The 21,035-nt window shown below is 36.2% G+C and overlaps 1 protein-coding gene across 3 annotated transcripts in view; it reads left to right on the forward strand.

Annotated features, from left to right (window-relative positions):
• The window catches only part of LOC150081980 (GTP-binding protein 8-like), a 111,912-nt gene that overhangs the window by 17,376 nt on the left and 73,501 nt on the right, over window positions 1–21,035 (forward strand). For all 3 annotated transcript variants that reach the window (XM_090379877.1, XM_090379878.1, XM_090379876.1), the window contains exon 2: window positions 16,444–16,773. In XM_090379877.1, the coding sequence (XP_090236003.1) occupies window positions 16,579–16,773 (195 nt within the window). In that variant the 5' untranslated portion in view covers window positions 16,444–16,578. The remainder of the gene's footprint in view (window positions 1–16,443; window positions 16,774–21,035) is intronic.

Raw genomic sequence — 21,035 nt, forward strand, 5'->3', positions numbered from 1 at the left:
TTACTGATGTTATTTATGCCAGTCTCCTCTCTTTTTTTGTAATTTTATCATTTTGAAAATTTTTTAAATTGCATGCTTTTGTAATTTTTCCTGCGCATGAGATAAAAAATTGAATAAATACAGTAAATAATTCTATTTACATGTTTGTCGAACATTTCTTTTTTGATTCAATCAATTCAGTGAGCACAGTTGCGAGTGCTGCACAAGCTTGGGGGAAATTCTGACACGAAAGGGGGGGGGGAGTTCCTGTATTTCATGCTTATCTCTCCTTTGCTGTTCCCCTGTGTCTCTATGAATAATCAGCTCATAAATTTTTCATAGGACTTAATTTTTAAATACTGTATCTACATCTTGTCTGCTTTTGCTGTGAAAAAAGTTTTCAATCCATACATCACTTCTGGTCTGATGATTACGTACATTGTTTCTTTTAATTTGTGGAATAGAATTCTTGAATGAGAAAAGTTTTTGGATAAAGTGGGAGGTTGTGTTCCCTGCCAGGATTCTTGCTTGAATTTGTTCCTACTGTTGTTTTTCGTGATTGTGCTCAGATATTTGTATTGTCTCAGTTGCTTGTATTCTTCTATATGTTCCTATGTTTCCCCTGCCTATTGCTCCTTTTCATTTTCATGAATTTTTTTTGTTTCCTTTATTAAGCTGCAGTCTTACTCACTTCTTTCTTCAATATTTTCATTGTGTTGATGATCCTCATTGTTTTTTCCCTATGGTTGTGATATCATATGTGAATCCTGAGATTTCCTCTCATCTCTTCTTTAGTCTCTCTAATTATATTTTCGAGGGTTAGGTTAAAGGGTATTGGTGAGAGTGCATCACCCTCTCTCTCTGTCAGTAATAATTATATACACTCAGTGATCACTTAACTGTGACCGCCCCATCCATAATGGCCTATTCCACAAAGCTTGCAGTATAAAAATCTAAACAGCTTCATATGCTACAGCAGTGGTAATTTACATCTGGTTGTGCAAGTCAAAGTGAGAGTGGCAGTTATGGGGAAATGGTAAAGATATCACAGTTTCAAAAGGGCATGATAGTGGGAATTTGTGTACCGGGTGTAATTATATTGGAAACAGCACATCTTGTTGGTTGCTCACGGCCCACTGTGGTTAAGATGTACAAAGAATGGTGTTGAATGAGTCAAACCACCTTCTGCTGACCGAACTATAAAGGATTATGCATGGTGGAGCAATTGTCACTGCAGCATAACAAGCTAATTGGATCACCCCTAAACAAACCCAAGCCGTGGTTTCCATATAATTCATTTCTTGTTAAGATGATTCTGCAATACTTCTTTAACCAGTGACTCCATTATTTTCCCTGGAACAGAATTCAAGCCTACAGTATATACAAGGGCTATTCAATAAAGAATGATCGTAATTTTTCATGAACAACTGTATTGTTTGCTATTTCTACCTGAGCTGTGGAATTTAATACCAAACCAAGTTCCATCACATAGCAACTGCATAATTAACTCATACGTGCAGTGTGACCTTGGTGGTTGGTCAAGTTTATGCCTGTTGAGTTTCACCTATGTAACAATGGACGTGACATGCGAAAACAGTATGCTGCTCTCAAAATTTGTTTTCTCATAAAAACATCAGCAGAAGTGTATGAAATGTTAAAAGAGGCTTATGGTGAATATGTGATTACATATAGCACAGCTTAGAGGTGATTTAGATTGTTTAAAAATGGTGTGAATTAATTGCAAAAATTGGCAGTCCTGGAGCTCCACCCACTGCTGTCACTGCAGAAACCATAAACACTGCTTCTTTAATTGTGAGAGAAGATTGTCATATAACAGTAAATCAACTGGCAGAGAGATGTTTAGAATATCTCTCAACATCTTTGGGGTGGCGGGGTCAGGCTTCTTATCAAAAGCAGCCTGAACATGAAAAGAGCTTTTGCTGAGTCTGCCAGCAAGGAATCTGTGTGATGTGAGTTAGTCGGAAGCAAAGTAACAATGAAAGTGAGAGTAATCTAAAGCCCAGAAGATTGTGAAGAATATGATTAGAGTCTTTAGATGCAGATGGAATGTGCAAGCAAGCATGAATGTCTTATTATGGGTCACTTTAATCTGCCCTAGATTGATTGAAATAAGTGGGAGGGAAAACTCACAATGGAGAAAAACATTTTAAAATAAACTAGATTGTTATTTGTACCAGCATGTTGGAGAAAGTACTAGTGAGAATATTCTTGATCGCATCATTACTAATCATTCAAATGACATCGCAAAGCTCAAAGTACAGGAACATTGTTAGGAGGTAATCATGCAATAGTCATCTGGAAGGTGAAGAGAGAGATGTTGCAGTAGTTAGAGGTAAAGGCACAGGTTCTAACTTCAGAAGACGGGACTTTGACAGTAAGGTGCTTTATGGCATCTGGGAACTGGGAAAATTGCCGAGGGATGTAAATACGTTTAATTATCGAATACTTTTAAAGCAAAAATTTTAGGATGATAAAATGGACGACTGCAGCGCTGTCTGGTCAAATACAGCAGAAAAAGATAGCATAGGACAATTACAGAGTACTGAAGCCTACAACAGGTACAAGTTGATCTGTAATAATACCACAAATAAGGTCAGGGAGGCCAAGGCTGCATATGAGGAAGTATTGCTAAGGGAGCAAAGAATGGGAACAAGGAATTTTTTGTGTATGTGGAATACAAGAAAGAAAAAAAAAAGCGAGTCAGATTGGTACCCTTGTGCACTGGGTGTGGGAAAGTCATAGACAACCCAGCTGATGATATGGATGAATTGAACAGGTACTTTGCATCTATCTTTACTGATGAAAAGACCCTTTATGCTGAGAAGAGGCTGTGCGAGTGAGGCTGAGTTATGAAATTGTGATGTCGTAATTACAGATGATTGTTTATTAGAAAAACTTTTGAGCATAAAGGCAAGTGAGGCTCCCGAAGTTGATGGCATATACCCTGTAGTTTTGAGCGAGAGCACGAGGGAGTGTATTGGGGTTAATTATGAAGCATCTTTGGACTCAGGGAAGATTTCTTTGAATTGAAGTGCCAATGTATCACCAGTGCATAAAACAAGTTCTAAGAGTGAAGTTGGGAACTACAGACTGTTTAGTCTGACTTCAGTGGCAGGAAAAACCTTAGAGGTAGTGATTAAGAGTACAAACCAGGGACATTTTAGATAGATATTGCATTTTAAAGGGCACATAACATGGCTTGTTAAGGTAAATTATTCTTAACTAGCTTAGTTGGCTATTTTGAGACAGTTATTCATGAGCTGGATTTAGGAAATAATTTTGACATAGTTTATTTGGATTTTAGCAAAGCATTTTACTTGGTCCCTCATCAGAGGTTACTGTATAAGCTTGAACTGGTTGGGATTACTGGTAAGATTCTGCAATGGATGGCTGCAGGGTAGAAGGCAGAGGTTGTGATTAATGGATATTCTTCAGATTAGTGTAAGGTTGGGAGTGGGGTCCCTCAAGGATCGATTCTTGGACCACTATGGTTTCTCATTTTCATAAATGACATTGATGAGGGGACAGAAGGCATGATGTCAAAATTTGCAGATGACGCAAAGATTGGCAGAGTTGTTATTGATCAGTTCTGAGCAGCACTCCTTCAGGATGATTTTAACAGACTTTAAAGATCGTCAGAGAAGTGGCAGCTATGTTTTAATGAGCATTAAAACATAGCTGCCACTTCTCTGCTAAATGCAAGGTCTTATAAATAAATTATACACAAGATCCATAAATAAATTATACACTTGGGCAGGTTGAATTAAAAACAGTGGAGGAGGAAAGGGATCTGGGAATTACAAAATCAGCAGATGTGAAGTTTTCTTAACAGTGTAAACAGACAGCCAGGAAAGCCCATGGTGTCCTATCAATGATTTTTCAAATGCTGTCCTGTAGAGATGGGAGGTCATAATGCCACTGGTATAAGGCAATTTTAAGACCACATTTGGAATTCTGTGTTCAAGTATGGAGACCTCATCTGAAAAAAGACAGCTTCTTGAAAGGGGCCAAAGACAGGCAGCTCAAATGGTGAGCTCAGCAGAAGGATGACTGCATAAGGAAAGACTCCGATTATGTAGACAGCAGAGCTTGGCATCCAGGCACCTAAGGTGTGACCTGGTTTAGGTTTATAAGGCTCTCAGAGGGATTAATAAAATGCATGGAGATGGAATTATCACTGTTCTAAACAATTGGCTCAAAAGAAGGACCCTGGCAATCGTATACCGAGCAGTGTTCTTGCCTGTCATCACGTATGGAGCCAATGCGTGGTTTACCGGGATGGCCATAGTCAGTAACAGGAACAAATTATAGACAATTCAGAGAACAATACTTCTCACTATTACTAGAGTATGCTATACTGTAAGCACGCCTGCAGTGCAGGCGTGCTTACAGTACATCGTGGGAGAGTGCTGGCTAGCACTCTCCCACTTTACTTGGAAGTAGCCAAAAAGAGGCTTATACTATATATACTTGCAAAGGGCATGCGCACAGAATTCCTGGGGATAGCCCTTGACACAGCCAACAACATCAAGGCTGAAAGGAAAAGAATAGCCACAAAGCTCCATGAACTATGGCAAACAAATTGGTAGCAGGAAACCAGAGGTCGGGTCACCAAAAGGTTTCTGCCATGGGTGGCAATGGTTAGCCCAAAGCCACCAAAGTGGTATGTTCCTGGACTCTTTACTACCTTTATACTGATAGGTCACGGCTCCCTAAAGGGGATGACTGATGAACCAATTTGTATCTCCGGTGAGAGTGAACGCTTGGCCCACATTCTCTATGAATGTATAATTTATGACACACCAAGAAACCAATTAATAGCAGAAATTGCCCTCTCCCCAGGGGATAAGAACACTTGCTTATAATAGAAGAAGATAATTATAAAGCTTTCACAAATTTCACATAAAAAATATTTGAAATGCGAAGGAATATCCAAAGAAGGACAATCAGCCCCCCCCCCCCTGCAGCCAAACAATAATCAATAACCAAAAAATGCCCATGTCTCTCATCACACCCAGATGATGACATTTTAACATGACAGGTCAGCTGTTTCCAGCTCCCTGACAGACTTGGCTCGACAAAACCGGATTGACTGGGGTTCCCCTCAAGAACACCCTGCCCTGCCTGAAGAACATCTGAGGCCCCCACAACCACTATGTAATCATATAGGGGAAGGATATGTACAGGCAGCCAGGGAAGCAACTTAGCTGAAAAATATTAGTAAGTTAGTAGTAAGGGGATGCAATGTAGAATGAAAGAAGCATGAATGAATTAAATGAGAGAAAGAGTATGAAAGAATACGAAAGAGTACAACTAATGAAATAGACTTCATCCTCCCTAACAGAAGGGTGATTCCATGTCAAGTGAACTAAATTTTGAAGTTGGTCCCTGCTTGACCATCTTCAGTTTTTTTGAAACTTGGTGTAGATTTTTAAACAGGTTTCCAAAGAAGCTGTATAAAAATTCAGTTCAAAATATAGTATGCTTGAGGCACCACCACCTTTCTTGCGGAGGTCACTTGTGTTACGCGGAACAAATCACAAAAAATTTTAAAAGATTTAAGTGTTACTGTTGCACAACATTGAGAGGTAGAGCTCTGAAACTTGGTATATCTAGTTAACTATTGGCAGAGAATGCAAAACTTTTGGTGTCCAGGCTTAGAAACCTTCACATTTTTTTACAATATGTGGTCTAAAACTGGCACCAAAAATTTGTTGCGACAAATTTAAGCAAGACTTTTGAAAGTCATAACTTTGAAATAAAAACCTTTGGTACCTTCTTCTTTGGTCATTCCATTTAACATCTGCATGAATTAATTCTAACTAAATATGAGCTCTCATACTTGTTTGCTGGCTGAGATATTTTCCTTCAAAGATAGACTCAAAATTTGACCTTTTTTAGGGGCAAATATCTTAATGTGGGAACCTTCAATTCTCTCGTTTTTGCCACCATTGGAAAGAGCAGGTTTTAAGCAACAAGAATCATGGATTTTAAATTTTGTGTCTTTCTACTTGAGGCTTAAAAAATGACCTTAAACATTTTATATTTTCCACATAATATTTGCATACTTATTTGATGGTGAAGTTTCACATCCCAATAAGGACAGAACTATTGCATTTAGAAGAGTGAAATTTTCTGCAATTACTCTGCCCTTTGGTTTAAGGAGAAAGAATGTATTGCTAATGCACAAAAAGATCTGTATTTTTTACAATGGGGCTGCAAATGGCAAGAAAAGAAATTGCATGGGTTTCTTTAGTGCAAGTTCTCAAGCCTGAAAAGTGGTCTTTATTCAGGATTCCAAGCATGAAGATGATGTTCTATTGGTTTCTAAGCTTGAAAGAAGTTAACTTCAAAAAAATTTATTTAAAACACAATACAATTTGAAATAAGCAAGTGAGTGTGAAGATATTGAATCACTGCTTCGTTATGGACTGGAATTTTTCATTGATGGTATATTACTACTTCAGGCAAGCTATACTGTTGTCCCATTGTTGTTGTTTTTGGAGCTGGAAGATTGGCAATAATTTATTGTTCAGGAATCCAGCAGACATCTTTCTAGCAGGCCAGTGAAATGAGCAAGCTGCTCCATGAGGATGCATGAAATTTACCAATACATCATGTTCTTCAAATGAAATTTCACAAATATTTCCAATCCACCAATTATTGTCATAAATACAGGCAATGCATTGGCCAGTTTGTAAATTAACAATAGGCACATTGATTTCACTAGTCTGATCTACATGAGCTACAAACACGAATCTGTCTTGCAAGAATAGGAATGAAGTTATGATTTTCTCTTGTTCCAGCTATAGTATGACCGTCTATGAATCTTTTCTGTTGAAATGGCCTTACTTACTCAATTTGCTCTTTAGAAACAAAACAGAATTTTATTCCAGTCACATGCTTGTCACAAAATTCAAACATGTTTCTTGGTGTCAGGGTTTGGTTTTCAATTAGGTGTTGGAGACTTGCACGTGCTGCCAATCGTTTTATTGTTCCACCAGTTCAGTCACATGGTGACTTGCCATGGCTATTGCCAAAGAAATTCCATTCAGCACTGATATCAAAATCCTTCTGATGATGACACAGGTTAATAAAATTCTTGAAATTCTTGTATTGAGCTGCAGAACCATAACTGAAGTAGTAAATGTGCCTGATTTCTGTCTTAACTCTTCAAATATTCAATTAAGTTGGTTAGAAAAACATGCACTGAAATTGTGTCATGAAACTTGAAACTTCAAAATATCCTGAAGTTCAACATCCGTGTGATAAATGGATGTGATGTGGCCTGTCTATTCTCCCAGTGGAACCCTTGAACAGCATCTTGCACAACAAATGAATAATTTTCTGCAAAATCCATCAAGATGACCAGTTCTCCTGTCATTAAGCTTTCCTTTGTTGACTTCAGATGGTAGTTTTTTGTTTAGTAATGTAGTGATGACAGGAAAGAATACCATTAGTAGAGGCATATGATGCAAGAAAGCAAGCTTATGCAGCATCAGCCAAAAAAAAAAAAAAAAAAAAAAATTCCACTTCATCCCTCCATTCGTTTGAAATACCTGTCCAGCTGAGCCTTAAATTTATTTAGGCTATCAACTTCCACAACAAGGAATGGAAGTCTGTTCCACCAACCAACTACCCGCTGGCTAAAGGCAAATTTCTGCACATATATCCTACGTCTGTCTTTCCTCAATTTGAATTTATGCCCTCTCAGGTGATTATTCTGAGCGAGAGGAAGAATCCCATCAGCATTGAGCATGCTCAAACCATTCAAGGCTTTATACACCTCTATCAGATCACCTCGCCGGTGCCTAGTCTCCAGACACTGTAATTTGCAAACTTAAGCCTTTCTTCGTAAGCGCAACCCTTTGTTCCATTCACTAATTTTGTTGCCCTTCTCTGTACTCGTTCCAGCAGCTCTACATCCTTTTTGAAATGAGCCCTCCAGATCTGTATACAGTACTCAAGGTGTGGCCTGACCATTGCCTTATACAAGGGAATAATCAACTTCTTATCCCTGCTAGAAAAATTCCTGTATATCATTGACAAGACATGAGCTACTCTTGCAGCCCGTCTGCACTGCTCAGAGAACTTCATATCTGTCTGTACAATTATCCCCAGGTCCTTTTCATTCTCGACCACTGGTCAATGTAGTGCCACACAGTTGATATGTTGCACTGGGGTTCCTGTTTCCCATATGTAGTACTTTACATTTGTTAATGTTAAACTTCATTTGCCACCTCTCAGCCCATCTGCTCAACCTTTCCAGATCCTGTTGCAGCAGCATAGTGTCAGTAGTGTCCTAACAACCCTGCCAACCTTTGTTTTGTCTGCAAACTTGGACATTGAGCTTGATATACCATCAATATTATTTATAAATACAGAAAACAATAATGGGTCCAACACTGAACCCTGAGGGACTCCACTAATAACATTAGTCCACGATGAGCAGTGTCCATTGATTACCACTCTCAGTCTTCTACCCCTCAACCACCTCTTTATCCATAGCAGCAATTTGCCTCCAATGCCACCTGCTCCAATTTGTGCAGCAGTCTTCCATGTGCAACAGTATCAAAAGCCTTTCTAAGATTCAAGTATATAATATCAGAGTTATTCCCTGCATCCAGTTCTTTTGTGACTGCATCATAGTATCTAATCAAATTGATCAGGCAAGACTTCCCCTTAACAAAACCATGCTGTGTCCGAGCTATAACTGAAGTTTTGTCTAGATGATCCTGCAGTGCTTCTTTAACTAGTGCCTCCATTAATTTTCCTGGAACAGAAGTTAAACTCACAGGTCTATAATTACTTGTGTCAGCCTTTGACCTTTTCATTTCAATTAATCACAGAAAATGGAAAAAATGATTTAATTTAAGAAAAAAAAAATCAAACATGCTTCCTTTTGGCATAGTCTTGTGAATCTCTCTTAACCATTCACTGAGATTTCACAGAAGAAATACCAATAGCCATCAAACTTGTGTTCAAGCTTTCAGTCACATGCATTTTGTCATCATGGTCTGATCCAGATGAAGTTGATGTTCCTGTTGCTGCTTTTCAGCTGTTAGACTCTTTTTGGCTTGATGGGTCTTACAGGTAGTCTACCATTGACAAATCAATTGGTTGTAAACTTTTCTTCACTATATGATATTTCTTCTGGAAAGGATTACAACATGAATGCTACAAAAATTCAAATTTTGTCAAGAGCGAAGCATCACGATGTAGACAAATTGTGTCTTCTTCACCCAGTTTTATCCACAACATTGAGCTATCAACTGTTGTTCTTGAAATTAAAATTCTTTAAATAATTTTCACCCAGTTTTGCATGTATAGGATAGCACATGACATTTAGAATTATCCATATGATTGATGGTGCATGGGTCCAGCTTATCTTCAGCAAAATCTTCTGATTCATGTCAGCATGAAAGACATGGAATGTTCTGATTCCATGGCTTTCATGCTGACAAATAAGTGGACGTTTCTGCAAGCAATGAAAACTTAATTAACTTTATTACACAGTCAAAAAATAAAAAATAGCAGAACCAAATAAACAAACTGTTCATCATGAGGATAAAACACATGAATAACAGCATGGTTCAAATTTCAGCTATTTATACTTTTTTCTAGAATATTCCAGAGTTCTAGAATGTTCTAGAATTCTAGAATATACTCTGTTTCTAGATTATTCTAAACATTAGGCAGGATTAAGGAAGTGTTCTGCAACAAAAAGGATCTCACAAAATAACAATATGGCACATAAAATTACTTGATGTTCAGGCTTAAATTTAAGGCCTTAAGTGCAAAGACACAAAACAGATAAACCATGATCCTCGTAGCTCAAACTCTGCTCTTTCCAGTGGTGGCAAAAATGAGAGAATTGAAGAATTGTCCCACATTAAGATATTTACCCCTTAAGATAGGTCAAATTTGACTTTCAAATTTTGAGTCAATCTTTGAAGGAAAATATCTCAGCCAGAAAACATTTATAAGAGCTGATATTTAGTTAGGCTGAATTCATGCAGTTGGTAAGTGAAATGTCCAAAGAAGGTTTTTATTTCAAAGTTATGACTTTCAAAGGTCTTGCTTAAATTTGTCGCAACAAATTTTTGGTGCCAGTTTTAGACTGTATTGTAAAAAATATGAAGGTTTTTGAGTCTGGACACAAAAGTTTTGCATTCTCTGCCAAAAGATAACTAGTATACAAAATTTCAGAGCATTACCTCTCACAGTTGTGCAACAGTAACACTTAAAACTTTGAAAATGTTTTGTGATTTATTCCACATAACACAAGAGACCTCCACAAAAAAGGTGCTGGCGACTCAAGTATACTATATTTTGAATTGAAATTTTGCACAGCTTCTTTGGAAACCTGTTTAAACATCTACACCAAGTTTCAACAAAATTGAAGATGATCGAGTAGGGACCCCTAGGCCACTTGACATGGAATGATCCAGAAGATATATTGTGAATGATGTTACCATCCTGAACAAGGTAAATGTTGGAAGTGATCACAGAATGGTAAGATCCACACTTGATAGAGATGTAAGAAAAGAAAGGAAAAAACTTCAATAAGTAATAAAAAAATTTTTGAGATAACAGAAGAGGAGAAAAAGCAGTATGTACTGTAACTTCAGAACAAGTTTGAGCTTCTGAAGACCTTTCAGGACCAAGATATCGATGAGGAATACAACAACTTTCTGAAAGCGAACACTCGAGAAACCTATAGGTAAAAAGAAATCCAAAGAAGAAAAAATTAGTCAAGAAACACTTGTCATAATGAACCGAAGACGACAAATGAAGAGCAAGATAAACACTGACAAGGACAAAATTGAGTATACTAAGTTATGCAAAGCCATAGGCACCTCCGTAGCCAGGTGGGCAGGAGCAGCAGTGCATAGCACACGCTTCTTGATTAGACCGGGGTTCGAGCCCGTGACCACCAAATACGGAGGATGCGGAAAGGTCAGGGAGTGACCTTTCCGCATATCTCCGGAGCAATATGGCCTTCGTCGCTAATGCTCCTAAAAACCAAATAACAACAGCAAAGCCATTAGAATGAGACTCAGAGAGGACATACCTTTTGTGTTTGGGGGTTTTCATAAAAAAAAAAAAAAAAAAAAAATTCAGGCAATTAGGCAAGCTAAGGCAGATTCTGAGAAATCTCTGGCTAAAAATGCAAATAAAAGTAGCAGGGAATGCTTTGCAACACTTGAAAGAAATTATTGAACTATATTGGTCATTCACTAGATGTGAATGGCATAACTGTTGATAATCCTGTTTGTTTCTGTTGAACAAAATAAATATTTTTTATCTGTATTCATGTGTGCTGAAGCCTATTAAATTCTAACCAGTAGCTGATTGATTTTGTGCTAATTGAGAAGAACGTGGAAGAGAAATTATTGAGGCTGAAAGCACATGAGGCACTTGAGGCTGTTATTATGTATTCACATATATTAAAATAAGCTGCAGAAGAGGTAAGCAAACCTCTATCCATCATTATAAGAACATCTCTTTGGATTGAGGAGAAATTCCTAGAAACTAAAGATGTGCAAATTGTGTCTACTATTCACAGAGGGGATCGAAGGACAAACTGATTGATTATAGACCCTGCTTGCTTGACTTCTTTCCAAGAAAAATAATGTAGTTAGTGGTTACAGATGTAATACAGTATTCATTTATACAGCAGCCATAGCATGGATTTGTTAAGGGGAGAGCTTACCTGACCAGTCTGATGAGTTATTATGATGCAGTGACAAATGAACTGGATGCAAAAAGTAATTTTGGCATCTACTTAGATTTCAGCAAACTTTTGACTTGTTTCCCATGGAAGACCACTGTACAGATTGGAGTTAATGGCAAGTTACTGCCATAGATAGATGGTTGAGTAGCAGGAGACAGAGAATGGTTATTAATGACCACTGCTCTTTGTGGACTAATATCATCAGTGGAGTCCCTCAAGTTTTTGTGCTAGGTCCCTTATTGTTTTCAATATTTTTTAGTGATATTGAAAAATTCTTTTCAATACTTTTTTCAATACACCTTGATATTGAAAAATTCTTTTCAATATCAATAATATTGAAATACCTGAACTTTACAGAACTGGAGTCTCTATAACCAAGAGAGACTCCAGTTCTGTAAATTGTAACTCTGGAAATCCTTAGCACCTGCAAGGAGACTTGATAGAAGTATTTAGGCTCTATTTTATTTATATAATATAATCAGGTTATGCTATTGCAAGAGATCTAGGAAGCTGGGCAGATGCTGAGAAGTTGTAATTTGAAGTTTAACATAGATGAATGCCAGACAGTGCATTTGGGTAGCAGTAACTCCAGAACAATATACCATTGAGTGCTTCTCCACTCAAATTAGTGGAGAATGAAAAAGGCCTAGGAATAACCATTGTACAGAATGACATGAAGTTGTTTGAATAGTGCAGACAAGTTGCTGGGCTAGCTCATGGAATTCTGTCAATGATAGAGAGAAACTTTTTCCAGCAGAGATAAGGAGGTGATTATTGTTCTGTGCAAGGCTGGAAGCCTTCCTTTTTTTAAAAAGGATGTGGATATGTTGGAACGGGTACAGAGAAGTGCAACAAGATTAGTCAGGGTCAGAAAAACAGGGTACTCTTGAGAGAGAGACTTCAGTTCTGTAAATTGTAACTCTGGAAATCTTTGGCACCTGATAGAAGTATTCAGGATTTATTTTATTTATTAATTTTATGTTTTATTTTCTTAATAATTTTATTTTTTTTTTATTTACGTTTTATTTTATTTATTAATTTTATATTTTATTTTATTTATATAATATACAGAATAATATACAGTCAAAGCTCTATATAATGACCCTCCACGTCAATGAGAAAAACGATCGCTATATCGATCTTCATAAAATTCCCAACAAAACAAGTAAAAGCTTGAATATAATCTACTAATACAATGTAGAATAATCTTATTTATAATATTTATTACAATATTAAATTAGTAGTGGAAGAAGCATTCGAAACTTCACATATTGCGTCATTCAAAGCGGTAAATCCTGCATGTTTGAAGCAGTTGGTAATCAATTTTTTATCAGCTTCATTCCATGCTTAAATACATTGCCTGCAGGATGTCGATTTCGCATTGAATTTTGTCTTCAAGACATAGCACAATTCTATTTAATAGCATTCTTTGGTTGGTTTTTCTTAAACTGGATTACACCTTGATCAAGTGGCTGAAGAACTGATGGTAGTAGTCTCTGATCCATTCTTCATAGATCTGAGATAACATCCATGCATTTTGGTTTGCTCGATACACAGTCTGTTAATGTCTTCGGTAAAAATGCAGTTAAGTGTACGGTCGGATGACTAAATGTGAAACTATGTGACTTAACTTTTGTGAAGGCGGGTAGGAGTGGTACCAACATTGATTGGCAGAAACAAGCCACATCCCGCTTTCCTCTCCATTTGAGCATGATGCTATTCTGTTGTTCAATAAGTCTAATGTTTTCTCTTCTGAGTTGAAGTCAATCTTTGTACGGCATTCGATGAACAGTGATACTGTACACTAAAGCAAGCTGTAATTATAGAAACGCTATGGCTAGAAGCAAGCTGTAATTATAGAAAATGGATGGCCAGTGATATCTAGAATACCTAGATATGTCATAAATTCCTAATTTTATAGTTTGCCTGTACCATATACGTGTAAAACTGATCAATTAAAATGAAAGTCTCTTTCCTGATTTTAAACCAGCACCGAGGGGGGGGGGAACCGTTTAATTAGGAATTCTAGATATCACTGGCCAACCATTTTCTATAATTACAGCTTGCTTTTGTGTACGGTATCACTGTTTGTCGAATGTGTACAAAGATTGACTTCAGCCCAGAGAAGAGGAAATGAAATAGATCTTATTGAACAACAGAATAGCGTCATGTGCAAGTGGAGAGGAAAGCTGGATATGGCTTGTTTCTGCCAATCAATGTTGGCGGCACTCCTACACATCTCCACAAAAGGTAAGTCATGTAGTTTCAAGTTTAGTTGTCCGCCCGTATGTGTAACTGCATTTTTACCCACATTCCTAATCAGTGAGTAAAATGTAGTTCTTTTCAAAACTATTTCTGCTTTTAAATTACAAACAACTTTTTTTCCCACCCCTTTCAACTATCTTTGAGATCGCTAACTCAACAACAGTCTAAAAACTCTTCAAATTTTTAAAACATCAACCCTTTTAAGCTTTCTGGGAGGAAGCTTCCCTGTGCCAGTCATGTTTGCTACTAGGAGAATGGTAATCCGTCATTTGGCCTTTTTTCCCCGCACTACATTTCTCGCCTTTAAATGTAAGTGTTTTATCTGGTAGCAATTTAAAAAAGAGTCCAGTTTTCATCAGCATTGAGATGTCATTGTGGTCGTATGTCAGAAAAACATTTTTTAAATGATTTTCCTTTTTATCCTTTGTATCATCCTTCCTTTCCTTTGTATCATCACTGTCTGCGGCTGCACTTTCACCACACATTTTTTGAAAGGGACAGCTAACTCTACAACAGTCCAAGACATGTCTTAAATTTCTGGAACTATCCATCTGAACTTTTAAATTCTTCAATATCTGTTCAATGTGCAAATGATTCAGCCTTAGCTTTTAAAAGGTTACCATCTACTGGAATTTTTTTTTGCACGCATCATCATTAGTCTTTCCAAAATTACTTTTTCAAGATTCGGATACATTGCTTTTTGTGCTCGAATTCTACCTGGTGCAGCAGCAGATTTCTACAGAGTACTCTTAGGAATGCAGAACTGTTTGGTGATGTCAGTCTTGTAATGCACACCATTATCTACAGCTTGAAAAATCCTAATTTTCTGTGATTGGCAAGGCTGTCTGTTTTCTTGGAATCATACCAATAAACATAAACTGTAACTGACTTCTAGCTGATATTCATTTGATTATTGCACTACGAGAAAAGAGCATGGGAAATCTTAAAAAAATGATTTTTCATTGTCAGGCTGCAATTACTCAACATATTTGAAGTGTTCTGTCATTTTTAAACACGAATAATAAGAGAGTTAAAAATGTAAATATTTACCCATATGTGTGCTTTTCCTATAGATTTTAGTGGCTAACCTTGTTCCTGTTTTGTATATGGTACTATATACAAAATACCGTATATATATTCCTGTTTTGTTTATGGTACCATACACAAAACAGGAACAAGGTTGGCCACTAAAATCTATAGGAAAAGCATACATACAGGTAAATATTTACATTTTTATTCACACCATCCATTAAGCATCAAAAGAGCAGTTCTCTACAATCAAATTCATAATGCCATTAAACACAGTTCCACACATGAGGATTTATCCATAGAGTTACAATATCTCACAGAGAAATTCATAACCAGGAAATACCCACCACAATTAATTAGAGAAACCATCTCCAAAGCTGAATACAGAATTAACGACCCAAATAATACAAACCATGATAAGAAACCAGGAACTCACGTTGTTCTTACCTTTCATAATCAATACGCTAAATGCCTTCATCAAGTTTTCATGAATACAGATATAACGCTGACGTTTTCATCATACAACAAACTGGTTTCTAAGTTCAATACATATAAAGAGACACACACATATTTGACGCAACACTTTAATAATATCATATACTTGATAAGATGCCAATCGGACTGTTACAGCATGTTACACAGGAAGTACTACGTAAAATTCGGCACCTCCAAGACATGTAATACACACGCGTATTATCACTTCAACAGTTTCAAAACCAACCAGAAACATACAGAACTTACACATGTCCATTCCTGTAATCACGACCCATTAATTGATTCAGCAATTACAGTTATTAAATTGAACTCTAATTACAAAATCCTTCAATATGAAGCTCTCGTTATCGAATGGTTTTGGTGATACACTTCATTAAATGTATTAAATATTAAACTCTCCATAAACTTGTCCCCCATTTGGAACATAACACATGTGAAATTTCCGCATGTACTGAACTGCATTATGGGAAATAAACTTTCTTTAAATACTTAGCATTCTCTACCACACAATCAAACTGGAGACAAAGTTCGAAAGTCGCCCGTTCAAGACTATTAGTTTTTTCTCATTAACTACTCAGCTATCAGTGTTAACACACAGGTCCTATGTATGACAACCAAGAAACGAGATGTTCACTTCTCTTGAGTAATTATTTTAAATTGTAATCATAATTACAACCACGCAATAGTTATGTTCCATTTCTATAATTTAAGTTTCTAATTCACACAACCATGCTTCTTCCTTAATTTTCATTACACCAAAACGGATTATACAAGGTGAGTACTGTGAATTAAGTTTTTTGCTATTTTAAACTAAAACTAAAAATGTTATTGGTAAAAAATAGTTAAAATGACTAATAATAAAATATACACAAGGCATTATTATTAATTCCTTTTTTTTTTCTTCTTTTTTTTTATAGCATTTTGTATGCATTGTCAGCTGTTTAAGGATTGGATTGAAAACACAAAAATTATTGCATGATTCTTCTGTTCCTTGGTTGCTGCAAGTGAATTCCTTTGTAACATATCAGGATGATTATTTTAGAAACCCATGTATGGAATTACAACAGCATGTAGTGATACCATTATTTAAAGAGAATGAAATGGCCTTCATGCCTACTGTAGAAGAAATGAAAATTGCACAGAAACTGTTTACAACATACAGAAGGCCTGATAATACATATCATTGCATTAAATTCTTGACATCTGTTGTGGAACCTGACAAGTTTCCTGACCATGACCTACCAGAAGTATGTTTTGAGGAAAACACACTGGGACAATTAAATATACACACAGATATATATATATATAATAACTATGATAAGATAAAATAAATAAACAGTGAAGGGAACTAGATTGGAGTAAAAAAGAAAGAAATCAAATTCTGTTCTTTTCTCACCTCTGTAAGGTCATCCATGATCTGTATTCTCTACATATAATAATGTATTCTTGGCCTATTTTATTTTCGAAATTATTTCATACCATGTGTTTCTGAGCATACAGACCATGTCAGAAACAGGGGCTTACATATTCTCATTAAGTATTAGTAAATTAATAAGAGGAGTATACCTCAATATAGTACGTGGAACACTTCCGTATGATACCCTCCAGAAATTAAAACGGAAAAAACGAAAAAATCGACAACTTACCGGTACATTAAAGTAAAATATAAATAATAATTAAATAATCAATTTAACACAATTCAAAATCAATATAAAACAATTAAAATTCAAATTAACGCAATTAAAAGAATCTAACGAAAATATTCAAAACGATTTTCCTTCCTGAAGCTGACAATGCTTTTTGACCGACTGTCGTGATCACAGGAATGAAAATTACCTAATCAGGCTAAACCTGCAACTTAAATAGTGATTATATGTCTTCGCGCATGCGTGTAAAGGTCCACGCATCGGAGATCAAATATGGCCGCCGAACATTAACAGAGTTCTCGTGTAATTTAATTTCAACGGTTTCTGCAATTAATAGTCGCGTATAATTACGTTGAATGTTAAGTATTTTGGCCTCGTTAAATAAAAAAGTATGTTTTTCGTTAATGGCATGAAAGGCTTTACTAATATTATTATCAACGTAGAACATATTGAGTATTACAGCTCTGTTTCATACTATCCCATTAAGTATATAATTTCGATGGATGACCTCTGATGAAGACATTGAAATTATAAGTTATACGACGATATGTTATCCACTTTATTCTATTTTATTTTTATTTTTTTACCTCATTTTCATATTTTATTTCACCCCACTTCATATTTATTACTTTTAGCTCATTAATTTCTTGTGTATACCATAGTTTCAATTACAACAGCCTTCTATACACTTTCAACATATATATATATATATATATATATATATATATATATATATATGAGAGAGAGAGAGAGAGAGAGAGAGAGAGAGAGAGAGATGGGGCAAATACTTGTAACTTGTAACTAAATTTTTCTAGTCCTGTGTTTGATTCTGTTGTACAGTGCAACATGCACTGAGTGACTAATTTGTTAAATATACTGACCTGTAATGAGTAGCACCTCTTGTCATCAGGGCATTGATTCCACAAAGTGCTGAAAGCATTCTATACAGATGCTGACCCATGCAAACTAGATTGCACCTTGCAGTTTCCTCAAATTGGATGGTAGTGCAAATTCCTGCCACAAACAGCTTTCTTCCTCATCTCACAGATGCTCAATCATTTGAGAACCAGTGACTGTGTAGGCCAATTTACTTTAGAAATCATTGTCATGCTCCTGGAACCATTTTGAAATGATCTGCATGTATCAGTTGATGCATTATCTTGTGGGAAGTAATTATTACTAGATGGATTAACCATGAGCATGAAGGGTGGCACTTGATTAACAACAATATTCAAGTAAGTTGTGGCATGTCAGATGTTGATCCACCAGTATTGGGGTGGCAAATATGTGCTGTGAAAACACTTCCACACCATTATTGATACCTATCACATTGGGTCCATTGATGCATATTGTCATCACTGTACCTTGGTCCTGCTATCATAATGGAACAATTGGAACTGGGATCTATCAAACCAGATAATTCTTTTTCACTCCTCGGTTATCTGGTGTCATTTTTCCAGTGCCCACTATCCTTCATAGCAGCTTAATTGGCATGATAAGTTACTGTGCCATTTAGGGCTTGCAAACCGGTTTTATAAAACCGGTTAAATCGGTTTTCATATTGAGTTGTTAAAACCGAAACCGAGCTTCTAAAACCGGATTCGAATATTTTCTTAGTTAGCCCTCGAATATAGTTTTTTGTTACGCACATTTTATTTTGTTTGTTCGTTTGTCTGGATCGTTGAACTGCTTTATGTTTTAAACATGTTTTTTATTTTATTTTATGTTTAGGTACGAATCTCATGGGCAAGTGGCCCAAATCTAGGAGGGCTACCTTTTATCTTCCCACCTGTATCATGGCACGATGTAGGTGTACTCATTTACGACTGAGTGAGTCGGAGCGATAGCGTAAAAGAAAATGCTCAACATTTCTCTGTTCCATCTATCTTGTTCGCCAGGCAAGTTATGGAACGCGCCTTATTGATGGTTACCCACTTTTTTTTTTTTTTTTTTTTCGGGCATCCGCTTCTGTGGCCATAATGCACCTACCAAATTTTTTTTGAAATTTACTCTGATCCAAGCCCGAGGCGGGATTCGAACCCGTGACCTTTGGGTTGCGAGGCAGGTACTTTACCCACCTGGCTAGCCAGGTCGGCTGGTTACCCACTAGAAACAGATTCATTGAATATTGCGTCAAATTTCAATCGTAGAAAGTTTTTTGCTTCTTTATTCCTATTAAATTTGTGATCAAATGTTCTCCAAAAAGCAGATTTAAAAGCTAAATTTCACCAAATTTAGCTTTTATGTAATTTTGAAAATACAATAAATTTAATTGGGGAAAAAAAAATTGCAAGTAAATAAATAAAAAATTTCTTTCGTGAAAATTTTTAAACTTGCCTCGTTTAGACTCTTCGTTCATTGCTTGCGGGAGCGACGCATAGTATTGTGCCTTTGTTATCTTCAATATTTTTATTTAAAATTGTCGGTGATATAAATTCCTACTAATTAATATTTATTACTCTTAATGTGTGTAAGATGAAATCAAATGTATGGAATTATTTTGCTCAAAAAAGCAAAGATGAAGCACAACGTTCGAAATGTCAGAAGATAATGAAGTCGTCTGGAGGATCTACATCATCTTTTATGTTGCATTTAAAGAAAATGCATCAGATTGACATTAAACAAGATAACAGTGAACCTCCCATAAAAATAGTAAGAACATTAGAAAACTTTATCGTTAAAAAATCTAGGGAAGATGAGATTTCAAAATTAGCTGCTTTAGATGGATTTTCTTTTAATTCAATTGCCAAGAGTGAGTTTATACAATCAAGCCTTCACCTTCAGAGAAATAAATACGATAAATTACCACCAGCCTCAGTGAATGGAATTAAAAATATGGTTCTGAATTATTATAAAACTAAGAAAGAAGAACTCATTCAGCATTTCAAAAATTCATTGGTTTTGGGTGCACGATATACATTGACTCTAGATGAATATACGGCATATACAAAATAAAAGGTATATGAATATAAATGTGCTTTCAAAAGGCAATCGTTGGTCGTTAAGTCTTATTGAGATTAATGGTTCACTCGATAGCAGAAGAACTGAGCAAATTGTGAATGGACACTTGAAGGAATTTGGTTTGAACTTGGATGAGGATGTTGTTGCTTGCACCACTGATGGAGCAGCAATGATGATTAAGTTTGGTAAGCAAATTATGCCTAATAATCAACGATGTATAGCCCATTGTATACATCTGTCAGTTATAGATGTACTTTATGAAAAAGCAATCAATTATGGTGCCACAGTCTCTGAGTCTCCCAAAGATAATGATGAAAATGAAAATAATGAAGAAAGTAGTGACGATAAAGAAGTTGAAGAAAGACAGCAAGGCATGCTTTATCAAACCGACTTTACCGATGAGCTCATTTATTTCTTCAATCCAATGGCCAATCAGAAAGTCAGAAAAATTTGCAAGCTTTTTCGAAAATCACCTACCAAAAATGACATATTACAAAATTTTGTTAAAGCAAAATTTAATGGGAAAGAATATAAACTTATATTAGATTGCAAGACTAGATGGGATAGCACATTCTATATGATTGAGAGATTTTTGAAATTGAAAAATTGCATTCCGAATGCTCTGTGCAGTACTGTCAACTGAAGCTGTGTCTGACGATGACTGGAAAACACTTGAATTGCTATGTGAAACTTTGCGACCAGTTGAAATGATTCTTGAAGGCTATAACCTCAGAAGATACAGACTTACTTAAAGCAGAGTCTTTAATAGAATTTCTGCTTGCTAAGCTTGATACAGCAGAAAACCCATTTGCTTTAAAGTTTCGACAAAGCCTTTTGCAGCGTTACAATGCAAGACAAAATTGCCAAACTGTAGCTTTGCTGAACTATCTACACAACCCCAA

Source organism: Mastigoproctus giganteus, chromosome 8, assembly GCF_048544385.1.
Source record: "Mastigoproctus giganteus isolate SK-2022 chromosome 8, ASM4854438v1, whole genome shotgun sequence".
In the NCBI taxonomy this organism is placed as follows: Eukaryota; Metazoa; Arthropoda; class Arachnida; order Uropygi; family Thelyphonidae; genus Mastigoproctus; species Mastigoproctus giganteus.